Genomic DNA, 26,565 nt, shown 5'->3' on the forward strand with positions numbered 1-26,565 from the left:
GAACTAGAATAGCTCCCCAGAACAATATGAATAAATGGACTATCCGACCAACCAGAACTTGATTATGCTGATGAGTTTTCCACAAAACTTACTGGTGCTGTGTTGAAAGTATGATCAAATACAGACATTGTGAACACTGCTTCAAGAAGCTGTCTTTCACTGAGATGGCCAACAAAGAATTTGATCCAAATAATTTCAAACGCAAGCACCAATCTTGGGAAGGTTTCAGCCATATCTTTACTACAATGGTAAAAATGGGCTTTACCAGTGCTCTTGGGTAGAGTTTGGTTTAAAAACACAAAAAAAACCACATCCAGCTACCTCACATGCAAGGTATAAATATATGTTAACCCTTTTCAATAATGAGGGATGAAAACGGCTATAGTGCTCAAGCGGATAGTTTTTTCTTTCACTTCTGCTGTTATGTTGTATCCTGCACAACAAAGACACACGACATGCAATTTGATTTTACCAATGCATTCTGGGGAAGTCATGGACTAAAATGCATGGTATGGGAAAAAATACATGTTCAAAAATTCCAGTTACATGAATTTCTCACTTAACAGCTATAAGCAAGATATTAAATAGTTAACCACCAAAGTTAAATCCAAAGGGAGCCGCCCCCCCGGCCAAAACAAGGACCCCCAAAAATTTGGGAGCAGAAAAAAAATGAGAAAATAAATAAATAAATTCTTTCATTTCTTCTTTCATTTCCCTTCCTTTAAAAAGCATGTACAAATGCCCCAAATGTGGCCTCATTCCTCAGAATTTTCAAAACTCTGGCCTCCCTCCCCTCAACAATTTGCCCCCCCCCCGAAAAAAGGTTCTGGATCCATCCTTGGTTACCACTGCACCATGGGTAAGCCAGGCTTGGCCACACACGCATGAACAGACAATGTGCTTTAGGATTATTAAAATGAAGCCTGGGGATACATGCAGATATCTGGCACAGCGTGCAGTTTCGCAAGTTTTGTATGAATTTCAGCCATTAATTCACCGCACTCCTTCCACGAAATCAATGCCTTTCAGGGCAGTGACGACCATGGTACCAAGCAGTTTTGCACCACCGCACATGCACACACATTGGCTGCTGAGGATGAAATCTAGTGTGTTTGTTTGGCAGCATCCTGACTGCTGGTCATGCATGAAAGGGGTCATGTTAGTTATTTGCGCCTTGGATAGAGGAAGGCCTAGAACTGGAAGCCAAACGGATCATCGTTCTTCTCTCTGGAGCGAGTTGGGGGTGAGATGGGTGGGGTGTCATCCAGTTCAAAACACTTCAGGTTCTGGTAGGCGTTGGGACCGCCCCTATCCTTAGGGTTTGGCTTCAGCTTTTCGTGGCGCAACCTTGTAAAAGAAGAAAACATCATTTTAATTTTTAGAACTGGGAAGAGTCAGCATTTCTTGAGCTTCATATTTTGGTTTCTATTTACTAAGGTTCTTTATTATATTGACCCAACTCCAATTGTCAAATTGTATTTATCAGCAGTCAGGCAGACTTTGGAAGTTAAATTTCTTGGGGATAGATGAGTTTATTTGCTCTCCTAAGCTCACCTCTTGCCTGTTCCTTTGTTGAAGGGCTTCTGCTTAAGCTCTTTGGCTATCATGTCATCGTCATAATGAAACTCAGTCTTGGATGTATAGGTGCTCACACTGATAATGTCACTCTGGAACAGAACGCGATATTGACAAGATGACATTAAGGCAATATGGTCACGTTTGAATCCTTAAGAGCTGGAAACAGTAGTATAAATGTCAGATACAGAAAAACAATTCGACAAGAACAGTCATTCACTGAGACAGATGATGTGCTCTGTGATCTTTGCCCATTGCTGAGCACAACTATCCATTCATTCATCTCCATGTAATCTTTACCTTCCTTTCTTCTTTCTCCGCCTCCTTCTCCGGAGATTCCTCCCCTCTGTCATCCTGGTCTTCTTCCTCCTCTTCTTCAAAGTCTCCATTGGCCACCTTCAACTCCATCATGGGGTGGCTTGGCATGCTGACGGGATCCACCAGGACATCGTAAGGGACCATGGGGTGGCCAAAGGTGGAAGGGTTGTAGATATCCCAGGGCTGCTGCTGGCCTAAGGTGCCTGGTGGTAGGAAAAAAGAACTTTCCTTAACTGGATTTGTGCATGACCAACTGACCATTTGTGCATGACAAATTACACACAAGTCTACGGTAGTGATGTCACCCAGTTACTATAGAGTTGTGTGTAATTTAAAGCCACAGCCAAGTGATTCAGACATGGTCATTTGCTATGCAAAAGTCACCAAAGTACCAGTTGAAAGCAGTGTGCACTGAGTGATATTTTGGCTGGCAAACTATGTTTGCCTCACACGATTCTGTGTTCAGCAGGTCCATGAAAAAAGCTCCTTTTTTTCGAATGAGCCCTCTGTGTGTTCCTGCCATTCAGATAAAATAGCATGAGGGTTGACTGCACTAACAATTCACCTGACAGTTTATGGGTCGGACATACTGTGCCATTGATACCATAAGCTTGACATGCCTCACAATCAACAGGTTTGTAAATGCAAAAGTTTCAAGAAAGAGAAGGCTAGGCCACCCAGCTCACACATTTTCTTATTGTATTGGTTTATTATCTATTTCCTAGATAATTGTGACTTGCTCACCTACATAATGCCCTTCTGTTGTCCATAATCTCACCGTGCAATCTAGCGAGGAGGTGATGAGTACATTGTGAGCTTGTATCAGGTTCATGCTGAATTCAAACAAAAAATTAAACAGGAAATTATTTCACCTCAAGTGGGATTTAATTTAATTGGTTAGATGTACAAAGTAAAACATATATCACACTGTGAAAATGGCGCATTAACATGCAACTATCATTTTGTTTAATTCAGTGCTTTGAGCATGTTCAGAGCAAGACAGTGACTGTAGATGTTTCAAACCAACACCATTCAGTTGTTACCTTGTTATGCTTTCAATATGAGCTCTCCATGATCCTAGAACTGAAACCCAAGGAAACAAAAACACAAATCAAAAACCACTGTTGTTATTATATCAGCAGTTTTCAGAAAAGCATGGGAAAAAACATGAAACTGAAAGAAAAGCTTCCAATGTCAAAATACACAAAATTACAGGAACGTACCTGGTGGCGGTATATCTTCTTTACCAAACTGACAGTAACCTTCCACATCCCATGCCGTTACAAAACCTGAAAATGTATAAACAGCATTATAAGATTCTCAAACTATTCACTTAAATATGCAACACTAAAGCTAAGACACTGTTGTATCACTATCACTGCTGTACTGCTTTGCTTTCACTGAGAAGAGAAGGAATGGTGTAAGTGAACGATAAAGGTGTAAGAGGTAAAGACGTTAAGAAAAAACCTGTCAGACAAAAGAATACTAATTCTACTCTCTTGAATCTTTCAAGTTGCTCTTCAACAGTAAAGCAATGCAGATTCTGCTATCCAAGTGCATGAGCCAATGTTTGTCTTTTTTTAATTTTAAGTTTATTTTTTTAATATTAGTATGAGAATATTCAAGCACTAACCTCTTGAATCTCCAGCAAATAACGTAGAATCGTCATCTGTGAGTTGCATTGTTGTAACTGGAGCACTACTATTTTTAGACTACATGTGAAATGTAACAAATAAAATCAGAATATTATGCTTGGAAGAGTGATTCTCTCAGTTCAAAATGCAGCATCTGGGCTTGTTAGTAACATACAGAAATTCAACAAGATATCACCGGTCTTCTGTCAATTATCTTGGCTGCCAGTGAAATTCCATATACATGTGGATTTGAAATTTCTTCTTTTAACGTTTAAAGCTCTACACTGTCTGTCCCTAAAGTACCTCAGTGACCTCAGTGACCTTGTTGGTGTCAAGAAGTGACACATCCACTTCTTGTTTACATTGCAATAATAAAGTGTCTTTAGAAAATCCCAAGAGTAGAATGTCAAAAAACCAGGGGTAGATCTGTTTTATATATAGCCACCGAACTATGGAATAAGTTGCCTACTGATTTCCAACAATTGAGGTCCATTGACATTTTTAAGCATAAAGTAAAGACCAATTTTTCTACATTAACTTTTAACTAACTTTATTGTTCATCTTTCAGGGCTGAAAAGTGTGTGTAAACACACCATGTTTAGATTGTCATAGCCCCGGTATTACTGGTTGGGTTACATAAAAGCTTTAAGTTGGAACCTGTTTTAACTGGTTTTTATCCAATTATATTTTTTATGTTTTGGTGTTTGGTTAAGTTTTTGTTATTGTATCGACATATTTTCAAGTAGCTTTACCTTGTAAGTGGTTTTAATTCTCACTTTCAACAGTAAAATTTCTTTGTAATGGATTCATCATTGTTATGGAGACTTTGCAATACAAATTTTAAGTTATTATTATAATCTACGTAAATCAACATTTTGGCACATGAGGGTAATATACAAAAGGATAGGTTAAAAAGAAAATTGAAAATAATGGCAAATATGTTTGTGGAATCAAGCAACATAATGATTCTGGAAAGATTTGACTGTTTGATTGGAATTCAAATTTCATGGCGGTAGGACGACACTGATGTCAATTACCTGTTTAAGAAAATAAGGTCTCACTAAAAGTGCTGAGACTTACAAAACTTATGATGCTTTTGGAAAGTGAAATAAATGAAACTTACTGAACTAAACTGGGCAAAGAGTACTCCACCATTGTAGACATTCCAAAAGTGGATAGAACCTGCATGAAAATCCACATTTCATATAAATAGATCCTCAAACTTGAAAATAAGAAATCGGCTTGCAAAGCTTAAGTAACTAATTAAGATTCTTATGACTACTTAGCAAAAAGAGGGAGTCAGTTATGGAATGACTCAATAATCAAAAAATGATCCAAAACTGAAAGGAGAGGTGTAGGTTGAAAATATCTATCCATTATCCACCACTGACAGGACTGAGACTCAAAGAAAGCATGTAACAGCGGAAAAACAAGGGAAGATGCACCCACTGTGTGAGCATGGCCCTAGCTATCCTTACCTCTGGGGCCAGAGGCAATGAGTTGAGCTGCACTTTTGTTGTCCTTTCTGGTTGCCAGGAAGAGAAGCTTGCATATGCTGTTGTCCCCATCCACTGAAAATGAAACAGTGACCTTATTTTGAGCTAAATTTGAAACCTTCTTTTTAAATCAATGAAAACATTTCCAAGTGAAAACACTTCTGAACTATTTTGATGAAGTAGAACCAGATTATAAAGAAAGTTAGTCCCAACTTACGTTCTTCTGCCACATAATCCTTAGGAACTGGCGACCTGAGGTGACAGTAGATGTGACCTGATATAATATTCCATACAATGACCTCACCATCATAACTAGATGTTGCTAGAAGGCTGGGCAGGCACACTGCTACAGACAGAATGTCTTCTCTGTGCCCATCTCTCTTTAAAAGTAGTGCAGGGAATGAAATCAGTGATTGAAAAAGGAAAACTGGTTTACAAATAAGTGTTGTGTCACAATAATCCCAATATTTCAGTGTCAACTCTGTAAAATGAGAGCTATCTGCTAATGCCTAGCACTTCTTGTACCATGCCATCTTGACAGCAAAATGTGACTCTACTTCTACATACAGCTATATGTTCTCATTTTGCCTGCAGTAAACTTTCTCAACACTTTGTGTACAATTTACAAAGCAGAGGCATGCAAAACCAATATACATGAAAATCTACGCACTTAAAATGATTTTCTATAGCATACCAAGTCATCTGTCCATTTTGGCAGTGGATGCTGTACATGTCTAAAGTCCTCCGAGTTATCAGTGTACATGTTGATGTGACGATCCCATCCTACTGAAATGATGAACCGATTCTTGTTCATCTCAATGTAGGTGACGTCAGTGATCTCGTCAAAATCATCCTCTGTCAGACGAATTCAAATCAAAGGAAAAAAAGACGACTGATACTTGTAACTTCTAAGTCAGGTAAAGGGACAATTTGGATGCCAAAAATCCTGCATGGACACTGTGCTAAAATTGTAATCCAAATGCATTTGGATTGGATGTGAATATCAATAACCTTTCAAGTAATGACGCCGTCATATTGCCTCAGAATGTCAGTGTCCAAAACACTGCAAGATAAATGTGACATAATACAAACTTATCAAAATGGAACAACTATTTATACCTCTTTCCAATCTCTTCAAACAGTGCCCGTTGTTGTAATTCCAAATCTTTAGCCTCCCATCTCGCCCTCCTGTTATAAGTCTGCGATTGGAGGTGTCAAAGGTCATAGCAGTTATGGCACTATTGTCATGGGCTTGGGAGAATTCAAAGACGGCATTGCCAGTTTCAAAATCCCAAATCTTGACAACCTAGGGAGGGAAAAGATAAATATGACAGGTACATTAAAAACACAAAAAACACTCATTTATTAAACAAACTTGTAATATTATTCATTACCAGCAAATGCAAGCCAATATTTTCTATCCATTAATATAATGTTCAACAAAAAGTACTGATAGTATCTAGAAAACAAGAAAATAAAGACAAGTTCAAATGGCCTGAATTCTTCCAAAAATTGCAAAAGATAAGCAAATGTCCCAAAATGCTTGAATTCAGTGCCAGAGATATCATGCTACTCAAAGTTTAAGGTCTAGCGAATTTACATTTACCTTTCATTGTGAGATGATCTGAATACAATTAAGATTCTTAAAATTCCCCCTTATGGTGGACATAGTGCACTGATCCAGATATTGAATGGGGAGTGTGCTGGTATTGTCCTTTGTTATCTTCTCTGCTGGTTGTGCATCTATTTAGATATTTCCATCCCTAATGGACAGATGCAGAGAAAATTGATTGGCTCCACTCTCTGCTTTCTAATCCCCCATCTTCCATAACAACACGGGTACACAGGTGGTGAACCGGTTTCCAAGAAGCGTTTATTGGTTAATTGGGATGTCAACCATTGGGATGTCAATGCTTGTCAGGACACAAAGACAGCTTTTCTAAGCAGATTAATGCTGACATATAACAAGGAGGGGATGAAACCAGCCAACCAGGATCAATAAAGCACTATGTTTTGGTCCATGATGAGTTGGAAGCAAACCACTTGAGACAGAACTATAAATAGACACTGTTCTCTATCTGCATCACTATCATTTAGAGTGATACACTCATGTGAATGTAATCTCTATAGCCTTGGGATGGTAGACAACAGAGATTAATATTGGAATTACACACTTAAAGAATTTCATGGAAAAAAAAGTCTTGTACTTTTCAACTACTGCACATGCATATCAACCAGGCAAATTGCAAACTGAAACTGAACATTATAACTGAAAAAAATTTCTTCGCAGGTTACCATTCAGTCAGCCTGTCATGCACTAAAAGTAATGTTGCTTCATTTGCAACTATAAGTTATGAACTTCAAGTTCAAACAAGTTTAAAAAGGTGCGAGGCATGAGCAAATCTGGTAACTGGGGCTAAGGGCTTCACTATCAAGTAGGTGACACTGAAGACATCCTACAAAGCTTACCGATCCATCTGAGCAGCTAACAATGTGCTTGAAGCTGGGGTTGAATTTGGCACACTGGACTGGTTCCTTGTGTGAGTAGGCAACTTCGCCATTCTGTTGTGTACGACTGCATGACGGGTGAGAAACCAAACAGGGACCACACCTTTATAATAATGGGTTACTGCACCCTTCAAATAACTATTGACATTTTAAAGTATTTAATTGATATTATTTATATTATTTGGAATGGACAGTGACAAAACAAAGTGGATAGACAAGAACAGAGGTTCAAAATATCTCCACTCTAGCATCTACCATTTCCAATAATTTCTTGAAAAGAATAGAGCTTACTTTGATCTGTGACTAAGCAGGGCCATCTGATCAGTTGCTATGGCAAACCCCTTAGCAACCCTGTTGTAATGGCAGGCCTGTAGATCTCCTCTGACTTTGTGCGTCTTTGGGCGGATTGTCAGCATGCACACCTGGTCCTTGATATCCCAGACCTAAACATGGCAAGGATACATACTTGACATAAGAATTGATGATAACACATGGACAGTTTATGTAACCCTTCAAATAAGTTATCGGGTAGCTCTGTGTCACGAGCCACATTGCCAAGCTTGGTGTAGTAAATATACAAGACCTGCCCTTACTCCATTTCTTAAATTCTGCTGGACAGGAATGAATTTTCATTCTTTGAACATACTGTACACGTACATGTACAGTACATGTTAATAGGGGCATGTGTGACAAAAAACTTTTCCTTGGAATTTTGACTCTGACAATCCCATTTACATACAACTTCTACAGCTTAGAAATTTTTTCACCATTTTCCCCCATGAAACAACTGGGAGTGTCTGATGGACAGCCATGGTTGACTGATTACTCAAGGAAAAGACAAGACTGTAAGGCAAATCACTAATTCAATTATCCAGTGGTCAGTCAAGCCATTACCTAAGCCATTACCACTAATTCAATTATCCAGTGGCCAGTCAAGCCATTACCCAATGTTGACTTAGCAATGAGGCTCAACTACAGGGGTGTCACCCACACTGCAGTTGACAGCAACACCAGTCTGCACAGAGGGTGGTAAGATTGTGTATCCTGGTTGATTTACATGGCTCTAAATTGTTTCCAAAGGAGAAAAAGTGCCAGTAGTTTTGAGGACTATTTGAAAAGTCGGGCAGTTATCTGTACCCTGGAGAAAAGTGTTCCTTGGGAATGTAAATGAACATCCTTTCATCTTTTAAAATTGGTCTTGTCATGGCTGTAACCATAACTAATATTGCATTAATTGATGTAAGCATGCAAACAGATTGGCGACAGATTTTCAAATATCCTATTTAATTTATTAAATAATCTAATAATTTTACAGGCTCTTATAAAGTGAATTTACAGGTAGCATGACACATGTACATTGTAGTTCTGTGTTCACACACTATACATTTAGTAACTATGATTCATTGCATAGTGTATTAGCACTCAAGTTTCTAAATGTAGCTCCATCATGTCACTGTATTGTCTTTTTTATAGAAAAATGCTTTTCAAAAATCTCCAATAAATGTCACCCTACCTTGATGGTTTTGTCTTGTGATATGCTGTATATTCTATTCTCATCAGGCGCAATGAAGAGAGCGAAGATAGGTGCATTGTGGCCCCTCAACATACCAGTTGGCTTACTGAAATATTCAAATATATACTCATTTCAAATGAGGCAAAGCTCTTTTTAAACAAATTTCTCCAGTGTCTGACAAGAAAATGACAAACACTAAAAACTGTAACCATTGCTCAAACCTTTGGTAGGAAGTTGAGAATGCCAATATCACAAATTAATGAATGAAATAAAATGTTATGTTAGATCATGGGTATAACTGGAGAGAGTGATGTCCCACAAGTATCTTACAATGTAGATGTAGATGCATTCATAATTCATCAGGTTGCTGTATCCAGGACCACAGCTTAGCATGACATGATTGAAAAACAGCAAAGAATTACCTGCATAGTAAGGCCTACACACACATAAGAGTTACCATCATGCATATCCAAGGCATCAATGACATACAAAAATCCAAACTCAATGTCTCAGGCAGACGAAACCTAGTTTTTCAGCTGCTTTAGACCACAACTGAAAGTATCCAGGACTCTAGGAAAAGTCTGCTTCTGGCACAACAGGACTGGGTTATACCATTCTTTGGCCAAAAGGGTGAGGAAGTATTGATTACATGGACAATGCAACAGCACTGGAAAATCAACTTTCTTTCCAAACTCACTTGATCAACTCTTTGGCTCCAGAAATAGTGAGTCTCCCAAATTATACATCAATTTTGGTTTTATTTGTACTTCTTATTCTAGCTATGATTTTGATTTTACCCCTTCTCAACATGGTAGCAACCTGGAGGACACCAAGTAACACTAAGTAACTTTATTTTTGGATGTGCACCAAGCCCTATCGATAACCCATCAATTGTGGAACAAGAGAGGAGAGCAGTGAGACTAAATTGATTCTTTTGTGGCCTGCAAGGTGTATTGATTTTTTCCCATTCTTTCCTTTGCATCGGGGCCCCATCTTGAAAAAAGTTGCAACAGACGAGTTGCTTGGAGACATGCTCGAAACCACACCACAGAGATTACTCTGGGATGCTGTGAAGATTATTGGATTTCTGCTAGAGACATGCTGAACAACAAAAAGAACATCAGCATGAGATGGCAATTAAACTTTCAGAGCATGGCACAACAGGCTAATGGCGGGCTTGAGCTCGGCTGAAAGCACAAAAGGGCTGAAAATCGGCATAAGCGGATTATTGTAAGACAAGCTTTTAACAGATAAGAATTCAAGGGACAAGGTGCTGCTTCACACATCTGTATCCACACCCAGTTTGCTGAGCTAAACGGATCAACTGTGGTTGGCCACTGAACACTCTCAATTCAAAATCTATAGAGGGAGCTATTTTATGAAACTAGAGCTGTTAATAGGGAGAGTTGTAGCATGAGCATCTCAATTACTAGAACCAAAATGGTGGATTATGCATTAGTGCACATGGACAATTAGCACACAATAGCTGCATGTTGTACTGCACGTATAATGAACAGCCATTTTCATTGGCGCTACTATCTCTTTATACCGGTACAGGGCCCAATTTCATGGTGTTGCTTACTGCAAGCAAAAAATCGGTGCTTACCGTAGCAGAAAATTCTGTGCTTATGGCAAACGTATTTTATGGGTTAGCGAGGAATTTTGGCTTGTGCACATGCGTACATCCCGTAACTAAGGATTCTGTGCTTAAAAGGTTAGCACAGAATTTTCTGCTACCACGGTTAGCGCAGAATGGAGATCATAAGTGCGTAATTCTGCGGTAAGCAGCGCCATGAAATTGGGCCCAGCTCTGTATCATTTTAAACCACAAACCATTATTTTAAAATTGTTAATTTAAAATTAGGTCTGAAGTCACCTTCCTTAATAATGGTTATCAGGGTAAGTTTGGCATACTTATTTATTAAATAAAATTCCTCTTGAAAGTATTGATCTTTTTGCAAGTGAAGGTATGTGCTTAAGAGTTGAATACTTCTCCGCCTTCTAGAGGTGGATATAGGCTATATTCTAATGGGCTGGTCCTTTATCAACTCGAACACCTGACCTCCTACAAACATATATGAGGACCGATGACAGTCTTTGCATGAGCTTCTCAAACAATATGGATGCAGTGCCCATTTTCGATTATACCTACCCTCTAAACCCGCTGAAGTTCACCTAAATCAGAGGTCTCAAAGATATACCCCCTGGCTGTCTCAGACTACATGTACATCTAAATGCCATATTGAGGCTATGGTCAGGGTGGAGCATATCCCAATCAAGGAGCTGGAGCAAGCCATAACACAGACGCCTATTGGATGTGGCTGCAGAGACTAGAGACTTTCATTAGTACATATTATTTCTAGTCATAGCAATAACTTTCAGACACAGCTAATGACAATCGTGAGTACATTACAGGGCACCCTCATCAGTCCCTACAATGAGGCTAATGGCTGTTTTACATTCTGAACTGGAGTTGTTAACAAAAATCCTTCCAAAATCTTCCAGTTCAAAACTCACCTTGGTACATACGGATTCCACATGCGCACGATTCTGTCCATGCCCCCTGTAATGATCAAGTTCTTCTCCTTGCAGAAGTCGAAGATTTTCACCCCTTTATGTATACGGAAGGTGGTCTGGTCAGCCTCCAGCCGCCGCTTGGCATTTGCATAGTTCTGTTGGGCCAGTTTCATCTTCTTGTCGGCAGCATCAGGGAAGTTGGAATGTTCCTTGATTTCTTTCAGTTGAGCTTCTACATGCGTACTACCAGTTGTGCAACCTGACAAGTCAAGAGAACGGAAGTTGTACTTTTAGAAGTTGCTCTCAGCTTATGAACAAAGACAAGGATGGAGAAGAGTGTTCAGTTCACATTCCTTTTCGTTCATCATGACACATTCATTTTTTTCAAACTCTGAATGATGCTATTTTCTATACCTATGACTAGAGCTGTGCTTTCGTTGTTTGAGCAGGAGATGATGGACCGAATCTCGTCATAGTATCTGAGCTCAGCCACCCAGTCATTGTGGACCTTCCATCGGACAAAGCGTGTCAGGGGGGAGTGGGCCACCTTTTCCAGGGTCACGCTGGCTATGCCTTCTGTCTTGGGCATCTTCTTCCAAGTTCTACAAAAAAGTCAGAAATGAATCTGTTGAAATGGAGTGATTTTAGGCATTTGCACATTTGAGCACAAGGCTAAGGCTATGTTTGCCGATGGCCAAGTTTGTTTTTTCAGGTATTTGTTTGGGAGCAAATGTTCAGTTTACATATGCAAGGGGTTGATTATTAGGTGCAAAATCCACTGCCTATTTAAAATTTCAACAATTGATGTCTGCATTACCCACCTTAATGTTTCTCCCGTGCCATTGATAATGATGATGTTGATACAGCCTTCAGAGTCTCCATACATGATCAGGCATTCATCATAGCCAGTGGCACTGCAAGATATCATTCAATCAATACTCAATTTACTACAAAACATCACCTGCTCCTTTTTAAGAGTACACGAGTCCAATTTAACAAGTTGCTCAGCAAAAATATGTCAGGTGAAATTTCAGCTTTAAAAAAATTGAGTGTCTTGCTTTGCCATTTGGTTTTATGTACTGCATTTGAAGGATCACTATCTTAGCCTATTTGTCAATGTTTGCCTTTTCATCTGAATGACTAAATTGTGGCCAGACCCGTTTACAAATGTACCTCTATGGCAAGAGCCTCAAGCTTTCTCAATAATGCACTTGTTTGGTAGAAATATTTGAGGAAGAAAACATTGAGACACAACTATAGAACAGCAAGTCAGTTATGGTCAACTTCTTGAATTTGTTTGCTTATTGGAAATTCAAGTGTTTTAGTTGAATTGCACTTTGCCAACTTGCTAAAGAAATATGTGATGCATTACATTTTTGAAGTGGGAAGACAGAGCACTTAAAAAGCTCACATTTAATTTACAGTAGTCAGATGAGTACAAATGATCTGATATGTTATAATCCCAATTACCAGTATGTTATTTTCAATGGTGTGGTCTCCAGGCCCGTGACTTGACAATAGGGTTCAAAGGTCGACAGCTCATAAAACTGTATTTCCCGATCACTGCATAAAAAGGAAAGATATTAAAGAACAATAAACTACATGTTTTATTTGCCAAATCATAGTCCAGATGAAATGCTTGTTTGATCTTCTCTTGGCTGGGTGATCCATACAAGCTTGTTAGTTTTATTAACCGTGGTTTTGGTGATCCAAAGTTTAATGGAACACATGTTCAGTCCTTTAAGATGGCTTTTATAGCAAGAATAATGACAACATTCCTGGAATTTGAAATTCATCATTCGATATCATAAAAATTCACACACACATTGAGTGACATAAAACACATTTACATGTTGGGGAGACTTTCTACAGAATGGGTTTTGCCATATATCAAACAGCTCTTCAACCCCGAATTTACAGAGCTATCTAAATAGCTCAGTACTTTTGGTGTCCAACTGAAATCACTGAAACCAAGATGGGATATCCATTAACCACCTGTACATCACACAGACACATATTGTAGGCATACATGAGGGTTTAACAAACACTTGCTGGCCAGGTTGTAATTTTCTCTGCATTATGTTGAGATGAAACTGCTTTTGCAAATTAACTACGATGCTCAATATTGTTTGTTTATATATTCATGCTCTGCTTTTGCGCCTTGGCAAATTGCAGTATTCAGAATTAACTTTTCCTGTACAGCAGCCTAACTTTCATGTCAAGAATTCACTGGCAGTGCATGCCTGACTTTTTCACTTACCCAGTGCCTAAGATGAATTTGTTGTACTGTGGCATCAAGACAAAATCTGTCACCCACTTGGGCTTCTGTCTGGTAGCATTTTGCTCCGTCTGAAAATATTGTGAAGGGAAAATAATGTTATTCTCTGTTTTCATTTATTTATCTATTTATTTCTCAGTCATGAACAGCCAGGTCTTTGAAGTAAATTTTATCACTGCAATAGCCAAGGACACGTTCAGACAAGGAAATGAAGGAAAATGTAGGAAGGGCCTGAACATCCAATTCTATAGAAAATCTACGATTAATAATATAGGACACAGGACAACTTCCATTTCCTACCATGACAGATTTTGTTCTCTTCAGTTCCATATTTCCATTCCAGAAGGATATTGTGCCATCCTGAGAAAGGCAAATAAAACAAATAAAACAAATGACTTCTTTGTTCTCATCACATCTGAATAAATCCAACAAGTGAGCACTTTCAGTTACTTTATAGTCATTTTGTAGTCTTTCTTTTCTTCCCCTTTTGGTCTTACCCTGTCCCCTGATGTGCATCCTATGGAATAGTATCAGACGTACCTGACTTGTTGCCACAAATGTTCCATCGGACATATTAGTGATGCGTAGTACAGGCTCCCTATGTGGCATGTTTTCTAGGTTTGCTGGCGTATGTATTTCGACATCCTTCTGTCTCCGATAGGCGTCCTCCTTCTCTTCATACTCCAGCTGCATGTAGGTACAGAACTGATCCTGCTCGAAGCAAAAGTAATAAAGTGCAGAATTTTTCCACGGCGTTAAATTTTAGTTGGGTAGCAGGCACAATGTGAGCACAGAGTGCAAAAAGCTTTTTACGGGCATGACATTTTGCTGGGCAGTGTGCCTTACTAAAATCTCTCCTGGAGAACACTGGGCAGGAATTGAAAAAATCTGTAACACAAAAAAATGCTGAAGATAGCAAAAGTGTACATTTTGTAGGTAACAAAAACACACCAGAAATTGCTAGACCTACCTTCAACTGTCATCACTTTCTAATTTTCTTGAACACAACAGATCAGCAGCCAATTACACTTTTTGGTCAAACAACTTAAGCACCAAGGAAAATTACGGCTGCACTCACCCATTCTATGTAGCCTTCTGAGTTGGAATCAATTTTCATGAATAATGCTGTAATTTGTTCATCATTCTGAGAAAAAAAATTCAAGGAAATTACATTAATAAGTAATGGGGTCCAGAAAAATAAGGCAAAAAGTTTTTGCTTCAAGTGTATGAATACAGGGAATTCAGATAAAAATCTAGGAGACACAGAAAAAAAGAGAGAAAAATATGAAACCAAAACAAGCGATGTTCTTTGCTTAATCAAAGGATACAAAAGTTTCATGAAGGCACTTTCAGAAGAAATTTTACAATTTTTTTCACATCATCAAATACACAGAGATTACTTGAAAGAAGGTAGGATACAACTGAGAATGAACTTCAGCAGTTTTAGTTTTAAAAATTGAGATGGTGACTTACCCTCCCTCTTAGCCCCAAAGAACTGCGAATGACACTTTTGAACTGGTCAAGAGTCAGGGTGCCTGAGTTCTCTGTGTCTACAGTCTATAGAATATGAAATTTGACAAATATTGTGACAGCAATCAGTTGCATGAATACTTGTACAGAATACATACATTTCTTAGGCTTCCTGAGGACGAGAACAAATTTGCCGTTAACAATTTTGCAATTACAACTCACCTCAAAGGAGTGCTTGAGCTTGTTTAGATGTTCCAGATTTATACGCTCCTCAATCTGCCGGGAGAAAAAAAAACCAGTTACTTCCAGCCTGCAACCTTTCATTACCAGTTCCTGGCAAGATAAAACTTCATCAGGTTTCATGACAAAATTCATTCAGTAAAGTTACTGATAACAGATTAATTTGGTGTGATTAATTCTCACCCGTAAATGCCCAGTTAAGTGGCGCTTCTTAAGAGGCATCTTGCACTGAGCGACACCAGAAAAAAACACTCACAATCATACCTAATGGAGACGTGCCAAGTTACACTGCTATCCAAAATGCCAAATGCAAATACGTTTTAATGAAGGGTCGGGTTTTTATAGCAAGACCAAAACTGGTGGCAGTGGCATTGCAGCTTCTATTTGTATGGCAAACATGACAACATTGGTGTTTAAAAATAGGAAAAAAATATCAATCAAATTATGGCCTACAGCATTCCAAATTTCCGTTGCTATGCCATGTTTTATAGCTTCATTAAAATCGTCTGCTATAGAGGAGATATTATATTCTGTATCACAGGAAATACGGTTTGTTTTATATTCCCTCCTGGGATATCGTCCACACAGGACTTATTATTGATCCCCGTCGTCTCTCCATAAAACCTTCCACAGGCACAAAAGGAAGGGAAATTAAACAACACAGTTATTCCTTTCATTCTTTTTTTAGTACACTGTAGAGGAAATTGCAACATCTGCTTTGACATCAAAGTGGTGTCACCCTGGCAACTGGTGGTGACTTTAACAACAAATTGGCGATAGGGTTGACAATGGCAGCTGTATAAATGTGTGAACTGCCCCTGCTCAACGATTTGGAGGCTGCAAGGAGACCGGGACTGGTGGCTAGCATTTCAGAGGAAAACTAGTACGCCAAAGCCGCCATGGCTCGCTGCTTGTTATAAGTTTGAATTTCTTTCCTGCAATAACAGGAAAGAAAGAGACATTCAACTTATATGGTTACTAAATTAAACAAGAAAATACTAACCAAGCTTCACCAAACCTTTTACAACATTGGTTGACATACGACTGCAATACAGATGTACAAGATATTTTATCGACCTTAGCAATAAAATTCATTGTACTCTAGGAGAAAAAAACCTAGACAGTGCTGTGTGCAGACCGTGCATTGAAAGGCGCCTGTCATTTAAAAGTTAATCAACAAAGACCACCAACTAGGGAGATAAGGTACAAAGGCTTTACAGTTCTTACAGGAGAGAGGAACGCCTATAGAATGTGGGTCCAGTACAGTCAGACTAGACCTGGATGATTAAATAAGAAGTGTATTTGTGAGTTTGATGGATGGTGCATAATTAAAAGTACAGTTCTGCACTTTGTATCCAACCCCATCAACCAATCCTCTACAATTCTACCCCTATCATCCATATCCCAACATCCCATCTACCACATGTCTACTTTGACTCCACCCCTAATACCATCTATCTCCAATCTTTCCATCCATATCCTACTCCACCCATCATTCTATCCATCTCCTACTTTGCCCCCTTCCCATCATCCTATCCATCTCTTACTCTGCCCCTCCCCATCATCCTACCCATTTCCAACTCCGTCCCCTCCCCATCATCCTACCCATATCCTACTTTTCCCCCTCCCCATCATTCTACCCATCTCCTACTCTGCCCCCTCCCCATCATTCCCTTCACTTCTCATTCTGGCTGTCCCATCATCTCACTAATCCAGCCCAACCATTACGCCAACCTTATCCAGCATTTCATCCACTTTCTACATACGTGCACTTTGTCCCCATGATCCGCCTCCTACAGGTACCCCTCCCTGAACCAATATCCTAATCTGTCATTTGGAATCCCCCCCATCCCTTATATTTTCCCCACATACTGTACATGTACATTTGTATGTGTCTAAACACTGTCTATACATACACACATGTACATTACAGGAGGGCACAGTACATACATGTATGTACTACAGGGTGAGTACACAATACAACTCAAAACTTTAACATTCAACTTTTATTATTTTATAAAATTCATAAGTTTCTAAGCATTAATGCCAAATAAGACTATTTAAATACTGATGGCATTCCAAGAAGGAGCAAACAAGCACTTAGTGGCACATTTTAACACCTATGGACCTGCAAGAAAAAACTTTAACATTTGAGGGCGGACTGCCGGACAGCCAGACGGACGGAGGGACAGAAGACGGAAATCGGTATTACGTAGGCTCGCACTTGTTTCACAGCTCGCCAAAAATCAGAAAGATTCTCCCCCCCCCAAAAAAACCTAAAAGGAAAAATCAGATATATTTAAGTTGCCAACTGGACTTACGGAAGTGATTTCTGAGCTCAGATCACAATAAACAACTGGTCAAACTTGATCAATACTTTAGAGGTCAACAGTGTACTAAAGACAGACCTAGAGTTAGCCAATGTTTCTGTGGAAACAGAAAATTGGCAATGGATAATTTATACACCGGCCAGAAATCTACTGTAACTATGACATTATAATGCAAATCTGTAGCTTACTTGCAGTGACTCTAAAATTAACAAGCTGCCAGTAATTAACATTGAGAATCTGACGGTACATGTACTCACCAATTCTGTAAGTGCTACCAGGCCTGAAGAGTCCAGCTCAAATAAATCCATCACAAAGCCAAAAAAACTGATATAAGAAATACCCGAAGATGGCATGATTTTTCAAAGGAATCAGGAAAAAGGAAAAAAAACACTACTGACCTCACTGAGGCAACTGCATGTACCAGTCTGCAACCTGGCCAAAATATTCTCAGCTTTATACTGTGGCAAAATCATTCACATCCCAGTGGGCATAATTCAGAATCTATTGAACCATTAATCGCGCATAATTTAATTAACTGTTTAATCAAAGGTCCAAATGATGATTGATGTACATGCACACTCATGCAATTGCCCTTGAAGCAAACCTCCCTGGTGACTATAATGTTCTAAATTGTTCCAGCCTCCTCCAAAAAGGAATCAGTGTCCTTTATTAATTGGCCTAGCTTACAGGTCTCTTATCAATGGTGTTTAACTCTGCTGGTTCGTGAAAGGGTTCTGTCAAGAACCTTTTCAATGATTTACTAAGCCTGGAATATAAATATACACTGTTGAAGTTTTGACTGAGTAAATAAGTCTTAACTAAGAACCATAATGAAGTTGTCACAGTCAAGAGGCACTGCCTCCGTTCTGTGTTCAATCCACAATTTAAAAATGAAGAGGAATCAAACTTCAATTCCTGCATCCGCAAGAAAAAATGGGAACAATTATTATAACAGCAGAAACTTTAGAAAATCAAAGAATTCATTAAAACACGTTGGTCAGGTAGTGGTGTGTTCTGGGAGGATAGGTCCATCTTACTGCAACCCCACAACCTAGGCTTACAATAGTCCCATTTTCAAAATGAAGTCAGGTGACGCACACTGAGCAAAGGTACCTGGGTTTCAGCATGCTGTGTGCCAAGAGGACAACAACCTTCCAAACCATGATATTTTAATATCAAGAAAATAACCTAGGACAGTTCAAAGGACAACAAGTAATTGTTGGACTTTCTAATTTTGCAAGCTACAAGTTGTTAGGTACAGCTAACTCTAATGCCAGTTGCATTTTGTTTACTTATTTCTTGAATACTTTTGACAATTTCTATGACGACGATCAACGATTTACACTGGGCAAACATATCCACTGTTGACTCAATACGCTGATGGGTAGAAATCAATATCTACATCTACAGAGGTCACTCAGACACAAGACACTGAGAGGAGAATAAAAGCGAATAAACACATTGACTTTTGAAACTCTAAACCAATGCAGCCAAGTCCATCATATCAAGTAGCGCTGATTGGAAATACATGTAAGTTCAGAATGTTTCCTCACAGCATGGGCTGTAGATCCATATCACCAATAATTCTCTGGAGACAGTTAAAGGGAATAAATAAAGTCCCATGATAAAAACGTTTGCCTTTTCCAAACAACAAGCCAACACATCATCCAGTAAAAAATATTGTGAGCAACAGAGGGTGAATTAGACACAAAAGTATTTTGACATCAGTGGCTTTCAATCAGCCAAGTAAATTTACAAAGTATCAATAAAAGTAGCATGAACTGAAATTAGTGTGCACAATATTTGCTCAACCATTTTTCACTTACATGTATGTGTATGTATACACCAATTAGTATTAGATTATTCAAACTCAAGTATCTGCAGGATTTTGGAATGGTTGCTGATAAAATGCTTGACTTTGCACTCACATGTTTTTTAATCCAAGCATACAAACTTTGGTTCAATTAAACATGGTAAACTCTTGCAAAATCACAAATGGCAGAATGGAAGTCCAGAGAATCAGGATGGTGCCTAATATTTTGTGGTGGTATTCCACTAGACTTAAAAAACTGCTGTTTTTACCATTCCATTTCACATCTATTTCCGTGACCTGTCCCCCCCCACACACACACACACCTGGAGGGCTAGAGGTGGCTATTGAAAGTGTGGTAAATTAGGTAGCACAGTGACTACCCAGAGAGCCAGGTTTCTTCTGTATGGGGAATTCAGATTGACCAAGCATTGACAATAATCCATTGATCACGGTCAGTTCATCAGGTGTACTGTATGTAAAATCGTATTGAAATTGGAGGATTTGGGGCTGTTAGGGTTAATATGCTGTTGCCCTGCTACAACAAAAAAGCCATTACAAAGTGCATAACATCTACATGTATGTGGACAATCACAAACAGTTTGAAACTTCTTTACTGCCAAATATTTGCTTCAATTTCAATCTTGTCCACCAAGGTTTAAGCTTTGGGGTTAAATGTTGATTGATTGTATGCATTTATATAAAGTGCTGAAGATAATCTTTGAGCAAATAAAAACAGTCTGGCGCTGTCCTGTCAACTCAAAATCCCTGTTTCATTGCTCAAACAACTGTCAGTGAGTAACCTGTTACATCTCATCTATTTGTATTGACTGATTTATGTACTTTGCTCTGTATTCACAAATAAATAAGCCTATCCAGGTAACTTGGCATTGTTTGTCTTTGTTTTTACAATATCCAATCCCAAAATACCTTTCTTTTCGCACAGGGTTGTCTAAGCTACAAAATAGAAACTCACTAATATCTATACACCAATTACTGTCAAATGTAAGTTCCATATATCTAGTTTGTGCATTATGAAATCCGATCCATTAAGGTACACAGTGATAATGAAAAATGTGCCACACTAGGAAATTCAAAGCCCAACCGAGTAAAATTGCAACTCCCCAGAAAGATTGATGTCCTATTTCAGTCTTTCTGATTCCCTGTTTTCTCTCTCTTTTTTTCCACATGAAGGTTGAAGAAATGCTGGAAAAGTGTTTTATTTATAGAAGGGAGGGAATGAGAGAACACCCTGCTAATTCCTAACTCCTGAATGCTAAAGAAACAAGGCTGCTTCAACAAGTCTCTGTATATCTCATGATTTTGCAGTCTTTGCTGAAACCTTGCAAGTACATGTGTAGCACACAATGATTGCTCTCCTCTACAACTCACCGTCCTTTATCTCCAGGAGAAAAATTAAGCCTAATTATTGGACATAACTTTTCAAACAAGTGCAAATGAAAGAAGTGACCTACAAAGGTGAACAAGAGACTCTACACCAGCAATCAACTTTCACACATGTTAATTGACAGCATGTTGCTTGATTGAATTTTGAACAAAATTTTTCAAGTTCAATTTCAGCACTGATCATGACTTACAATGAAGATCTTGAACATGTTTCGGAAACACCACATCCTTCCCATACTGTTCCTAATCGATGCTATATTAGAAAGCAAGACTCGTCACAGAAACATGTCGTTCGCTCTCTGAAAATCATGTGGACTGATCAGCAAACTGAGCTTCCCAGAACGTGAACTCAACAGCAGCTTCAGTATTATCGCTTGTCATCGCAGTTGGGACACACAGGGTGAAGCGATTCAGACCATTCTCCTCTATAGTAACTATTTCAACAACAATATCTATCGAACACAGGATCACCACAAATGACAAAAAGAGCTCCCATAAAATCCTTGGCTTCACCATCATGCAGGATTAAACCATGACTGGTGCCGCTGCTGGTACTAGTGGGTTTTGTTGTGTGGCAATCCGGGAGCACTTCTGCTACAGAGTGAAGGCCAGGCTTCTATGGCTGCTGCCATCCTACAACAATAAGTTGACTCTATTTAGGAGATTGTTGTCACGTTGCTAAAGGTTCCGAAAGCAAACTAGTCAACCATACCGACAAAACCCTGTGGGGGCAAGCTTGAATACCTCTCTACATGTACACCCAGCAAGTCCACTTTGTGGTCAAGCAAAAAAAAAGTTAAATGAAAGCCTGACGTGAGAATTTCTTACCAACACTTGCTTTATCTGAGTATGTGACAGGAGCTAAATTAGGCCAGTAACCCAAAATGCATGCTTAACTTTCTGTAATCCAAGGGCCAATTCTTTCCAGAAAAAACCACACTGACTGAAGAATGGCCTCATGACTGTTTTCGTTTTGGAAAGAGAGCAAAAATGGGTGTGATGGCTTTAACAATAAATGTAAAGCCAACCATGACATCTTCAGTCAAAGATTGGAAGGTGTGACATTTGGATTCCAGGAGTCTTCCAAAATACTGTGTACAAAGTTTGTTAGGATGATAAATTGTCAAATCCAATTTTATGAATGCCAATTCACAAAAGGAAGGCTCAAGGTGGCTATTTGATGATTTATTGCCATGGTCTTCTTAATTTGCTGACTTGAAACTGGGCATACAAGCTTTTAAATCATTTATTCAGGATAAAAACAGTGAAATTGTTACCAGTTAAAAGAATTTGTAGAACTATATTTAGTAGCAATCAAGTGCATTATATTTACATTTTGCTTACATCATGGAACAAGGAATCAAGAGATCCAGAACTGTCAAAGATCTGGAACTGTTGCACCCATGTACCTACACGTATAATTTATTTCCCAATCCCCCCCCCATGTCTTAAGTTTGGTTATGGTTTTCCTTTTAGCTTTTAGCTTCCTTTTAGGTACATTTTCCTTTTAGCTCAATTGCAGAATACCCCGCCACCCCGCATGATCAACCTCATAGCCAGGAACAGGTCAAAGTGTCACATTCTTCTCACAGGATTTTCATCTTGTACCCACATAACCAGTCATTCCAGGGGTCGTTTTTTAGAGTGGCAGGGTATTCTGCAATTACTCCTTATATTTCGTATTAATTTTTTTTCCTTTTAAAGTAAACATTTTTACCATTGGCACTACTACTGTACCGGTACAGGAATGGGATGCTCCAGGACTGGGGAACTGTCATTCTGTGAAATGACAGACATATTTCGAGGGGGGGGGGGCAGAGAGCAGCAAAATTTGATTGGTTTATCTTATAGGCCTAGTGTGAATTTTCCTAAAAACACCACGAAGGGGATGGAGTCAAGAAAATTTTTCTGAGACAACATATTTAAAGCCGAATTCTGGAGGCTACATGTGATGAAAAATTCTTCTCTCTAATAAAGTGTAACAAATTGTATGTTCATGTACCTTGGTAACTGGTGCAGAATGTGCAGTTTGTCGTGACCTTGTGATCGCTGAGTCTGCCTTCTCGGCCAGTCCGTCCACAACACCCAAGGTCAGTCTCCTGACCTGGGTCTCAATCTTGGGGATGTCATCGTTCACCCTGGTCCCCCAGGCCGAGGTAGTCTGCGACACCTGTCCGCGGGAGCTGGACGGTGTGAAGCCCGCGTGGCCCAGCCCGCGTGACCCGGCCGCCGCGGTGGCCGGACGGGTCTCTTCCAGCACGTTGGGTGTTCCGCGAGACTGCAGCTTGGCCTGAGCTGAGGTTGGCCGGATCGGTTTACCCATTCGTCGACCCGGCGTGACGGCTCTTTTCCTCGCATCGTTGTCATTTTCAATGGCTTCCAGCAGCACTTTCTCACTACTTGTAGGGCGACAGTGGGGCATATTGACCAAACCTGACGGCCCCCACTTACCAGAACTAAACACACCACCGAAGAAACGATCGCTCAAACCTTTATATTCCTCGGAGCTCAGCAACCTAACCCGATTCACACAGAATAACGAGAGTAATTGTCAACATTTTATACTTAAATCATAAGCGAGATCCGCAATCCCAAGGCCAAATACAGTGAGGATTTAACATACAGTTAGTGACCCAACAAAATGGAACCAGCCACAAAGTTTACTGGAACAAAGTCAGTTTACTGCATGTACAACAACGTGAATCGGATCCATCGTGACCTCCTGGCTTGGTGTTGTTATGGCAGCCGTCCACCACCTGATGATCGAGTTTCGCTGGTTCCCTCAAAAGTAACAAAATGGTGATGTCACAGTAAACGGAACCCGTGTTTATGTGTGCCAGTACCTGTGAACACAACTGCCTATAGATGGCGCTATACACCTGTTACGGTCTTCTTAAATTGATTGATTAGGTCACGGCAGGTGAGGGATGTTCGATAAATTCAGTCAAATATACACATTCTAATCCATATTTCAAACAAAGCTTCCCATGCAGTGGCGTATTCAGTGGGGGTAGGGTCACTTTTATTATTATTTAATATTTATTAATTAAATTTCTTTTATTAAATTTATTTATCAAATATTGGCACCAAAACCGTACTAGGACAAAACAACACCACGACTTGAAATAAACACTAAGATTTCGTGACCGTAAGATTTGCAATACCTTTTTCTCAAGTTCAAGTTGAATAAGCCCGAAGCCGCATTTTCTTTGAATTTGCTCCCCCCCCACCACCACCAAAAGGTGCACACCGCTGGTTCTGTGTTCTAATAAACACTTAAAAATGGTAACACGCAACTCATACAGTTCTGTATTCCTTATGTTTATTCCCTTTTCAGTAACGCAAAAGAGGTGATCCGAAAATTAATTCTCACAAAGTTAGTATTTAACGTTGACGCATGATTGACGAACAGTGAAATAATTTGCACAGTTCACAACTATTGGCCACCTTCTGCTTAATCTGTTGTAGCAGATCGTCTAGTCACCCATTTTGGTCACAGAAAGCACGTATAACGGCAGTAATAACAGTTTTGTATGTAGTTTTTTTTTCACGTGACGGGCAAAGGCATATCAGGAAGTGTACCATGTCCGTACAGTGGAGGCGCGTACATTTTCAAATCTGTGTATTAATTTCTATTGCCAATTTTATGTACGACAGTGTTTCTGCGCCCATCTGTGTAAATAATACGGCCGTTTCACAATAGTGCGCCTCCAAGAGTTTGCAACACATTGGCCAATCACAACGCACAAAATCTGTTGAACCGCTTGCTCCAAACGCGCGACAGATTTCGCGCATCGTGATTGGCCAAACTCTTAGACGCGCACTATTGTGAATCGCCCGTATTGAACGCCGACCGTCAAAAATCACGTGACTGAAAATTCTCTGTAGGTGATGACCCATATCAATGCTCAAATAAAGCCCCATCATCTGACCGGTGTATCGTTGATCGGGTATATTTGAATTATTCGTCACAGCCACAGCCCAAAATACCTATTACGTGTCCGCGGTCAAGTGTTGTGACCACAGACACGGTAATGCTCAAAAATGGAACATTCTCTTCTGTAAGTAAATGGATCGAGCGACGTTCCATCCATCCTTTCACATGGCCACTGTATCACTATAGCTATTCACATGAGCTACTGCATGCAATAAACATCCACAAACACCGTTTCTTCTTTTGACTGATAAGGAAATTTCTAAAGACGAAGGCGATGCAAGGATTCATTCGGGTACTGATCTCTGTGTTTGACTTTTAGTTTTAATGATTTTTCCAGGTGATGTGGCGAATTCCCTGTATTTGTTTAGGTGTTGTATGATAACAACGACTGATGATCCTTAAAAGTCATGCAATTAGAGGAGGAATTTCATTTCGTGACAGATGAAGTTTTCACATCCTGTCATCCAATTTTCCTACCGCTGCCCTTTTAAAAATGTTATTTTTACATGTATACCAGTGAAGTTGATATTTATCACGGTCCTTTTGACTTTTTACCGAAGGGTTCCAAACAATTTTATTTTGCAATTTTACCCGAGATTATGCCAAGACGATTGCGGGGTTGTCCATGCTAGTGTCCTGGCTGCTGTCACAACGGCTGACGCACCGTTGCCTCGCTGCATCATTACCAAGGACTGCCTCCACTTCCCCTGGACAGGCAGGATGTTGTTGACGTGCTGAGATTTACAGGCGTTGTTAGCAGCAGAGATGATAGAAATTGCGATTGAATCGGCGTCAATGTTCCTTAATGCGGCCATTACGTTTAGGAGAGTGAATAATTGGTGATTTTCCCAAAAGATATTTGTGGTTTCTTGTCAAGAACTTGATGGATTCAAACATATTCTATATTAATGCTATATTCACAAACAACTGAAAAACAACGCATATTTTGTCTTCTCTGCTTACATACATTTTGATGATTATCACTGTTTTAATCTTGACAACTTTCATGGTAAACAAAACTGTCTCATTAATTGTTTCACGAAGTTCATTGTCCTTCACTGGTTCATACTCGTTATGTATAAACATCGGTACACAAGCGACGTGCACCAGCGCTTGTGACGTCAGAATGATATTGTTCCAACAAACTCAAAAGCGAAAGAAAAAACACGCGGTCGGTGACAGTGCGGTAATTATCTCATCCTTTGCGCATGTGTGCTTCCAAGAAAGTGCAAAGCAGACGATAAGTAACTTGTTGCATTGTAAATACTGACCAAAATGTGGGATTTAGTAACCACCAGCTCTCGATAACTACAAAACGAGTGCCGAAGAAGTGAAACGTGGTTTCAGTCTTTCAAAGGTGGGCTCCTTTTTTTTAATTACGATGTTTCACAGAGAACTTCCAAGAAAAGAAATGCTGCGCTGAATTTGTTTCGAACAAAGTGGGCCCTGCCTGTTCAATAGAGATTAGGCCATTTAGTGTTACCTCATTCTGACATGCCAATTACTGATATCAAGAATGACCCATGTGTTTT

General features: G+C 39.5%; 1 protein-coding gene across 5 annotated transcripts; it reads right to left on the reverse strand.

Moving 5' to 3' along the window:
- Window positions 1–288: 288 nt before the first annotated feature.
- Window positions 289–25,862, reverse strand: LOC110976975 (cilia- and flagella-associated protein 337-like). Of its 5 annotated transcripts, XM_022230714.2 has the most exons (27): window positions 25,625–25,862; window positions 23,099–23,612; window positions 15,532–15,585; window positions 15,313–15,396; window positions 14,918–14,983; window positions 14,380–14,550; window positions 14,140–14,199; window positions 13,822–13,910; window positions 13,032–13,124; window positions 12,383–12,475; window positions 11,976–12,163; window positions 11,562–11,820; window positions 9,045–9,150; window positions 7,823–7,974; window positions 7,493–7,598; window positions 6,143–6,329; window positions 5,718–5,878; window positions 5,241–5,403; window positions 5,006–5,098; window positions 4,651–4,709; window positions 3,527–3,605; window positions 3,117–3,182; window positions 2,937–2,976; window positions 2,638–2,726; window positions 1,876–2,096; window positions 1,555–1,667; window positions 289–1,347 (listed from the first exon to the last, which is right to left on the reverse strand). In XM_022230714.2, the coding sequence occupies exons 1-27, from the start codon at window positions 25,846–25,848 to the stop codon at window positions 1,191–1,193; spliced, it is 3,687 nt and encodes a 1,228-aa protein (XP_022086406.2). In that variant the 5' UTR covers window positions 25,849–25,862; the 3' UTR covers window positions 289–1,190. The 5 variants fall into 5 exon arrangements, with proteins under 5 accessions (XP_022086406.2, XP_022086408.1, XP_086989847.1 ...); XM_022230716.2 differs by lacking the exons at window positions 23,099–23,612; window positions 25,625–25,862 and adding an exon at window positions 21,288–21,679; XM_087133721.1 differs by lacking the exons at window positions 23,099–23,612; window positions 25,625–25,862 and adding an exon at window positions 18,278–18,521.
- Between the last annotated feature and the right edge of the window lie 703 nt (window positions 25,863–26,565).

Source organism: Acanthaster planci, linkage group LG02 (assembly GCF_054643075.1).
Source record: "Acanthaster planci isolate LZ-2023a linkage group LG02, COTS_SCS, whole genome shotgun sequence".
Classification (NCBI taxonomy): Eukaryota; Metazoa; Echinodermata; class Asteroidea; order Valvatida; family Acanthasteridae; genus Acanthaster; species Acanthaster planci.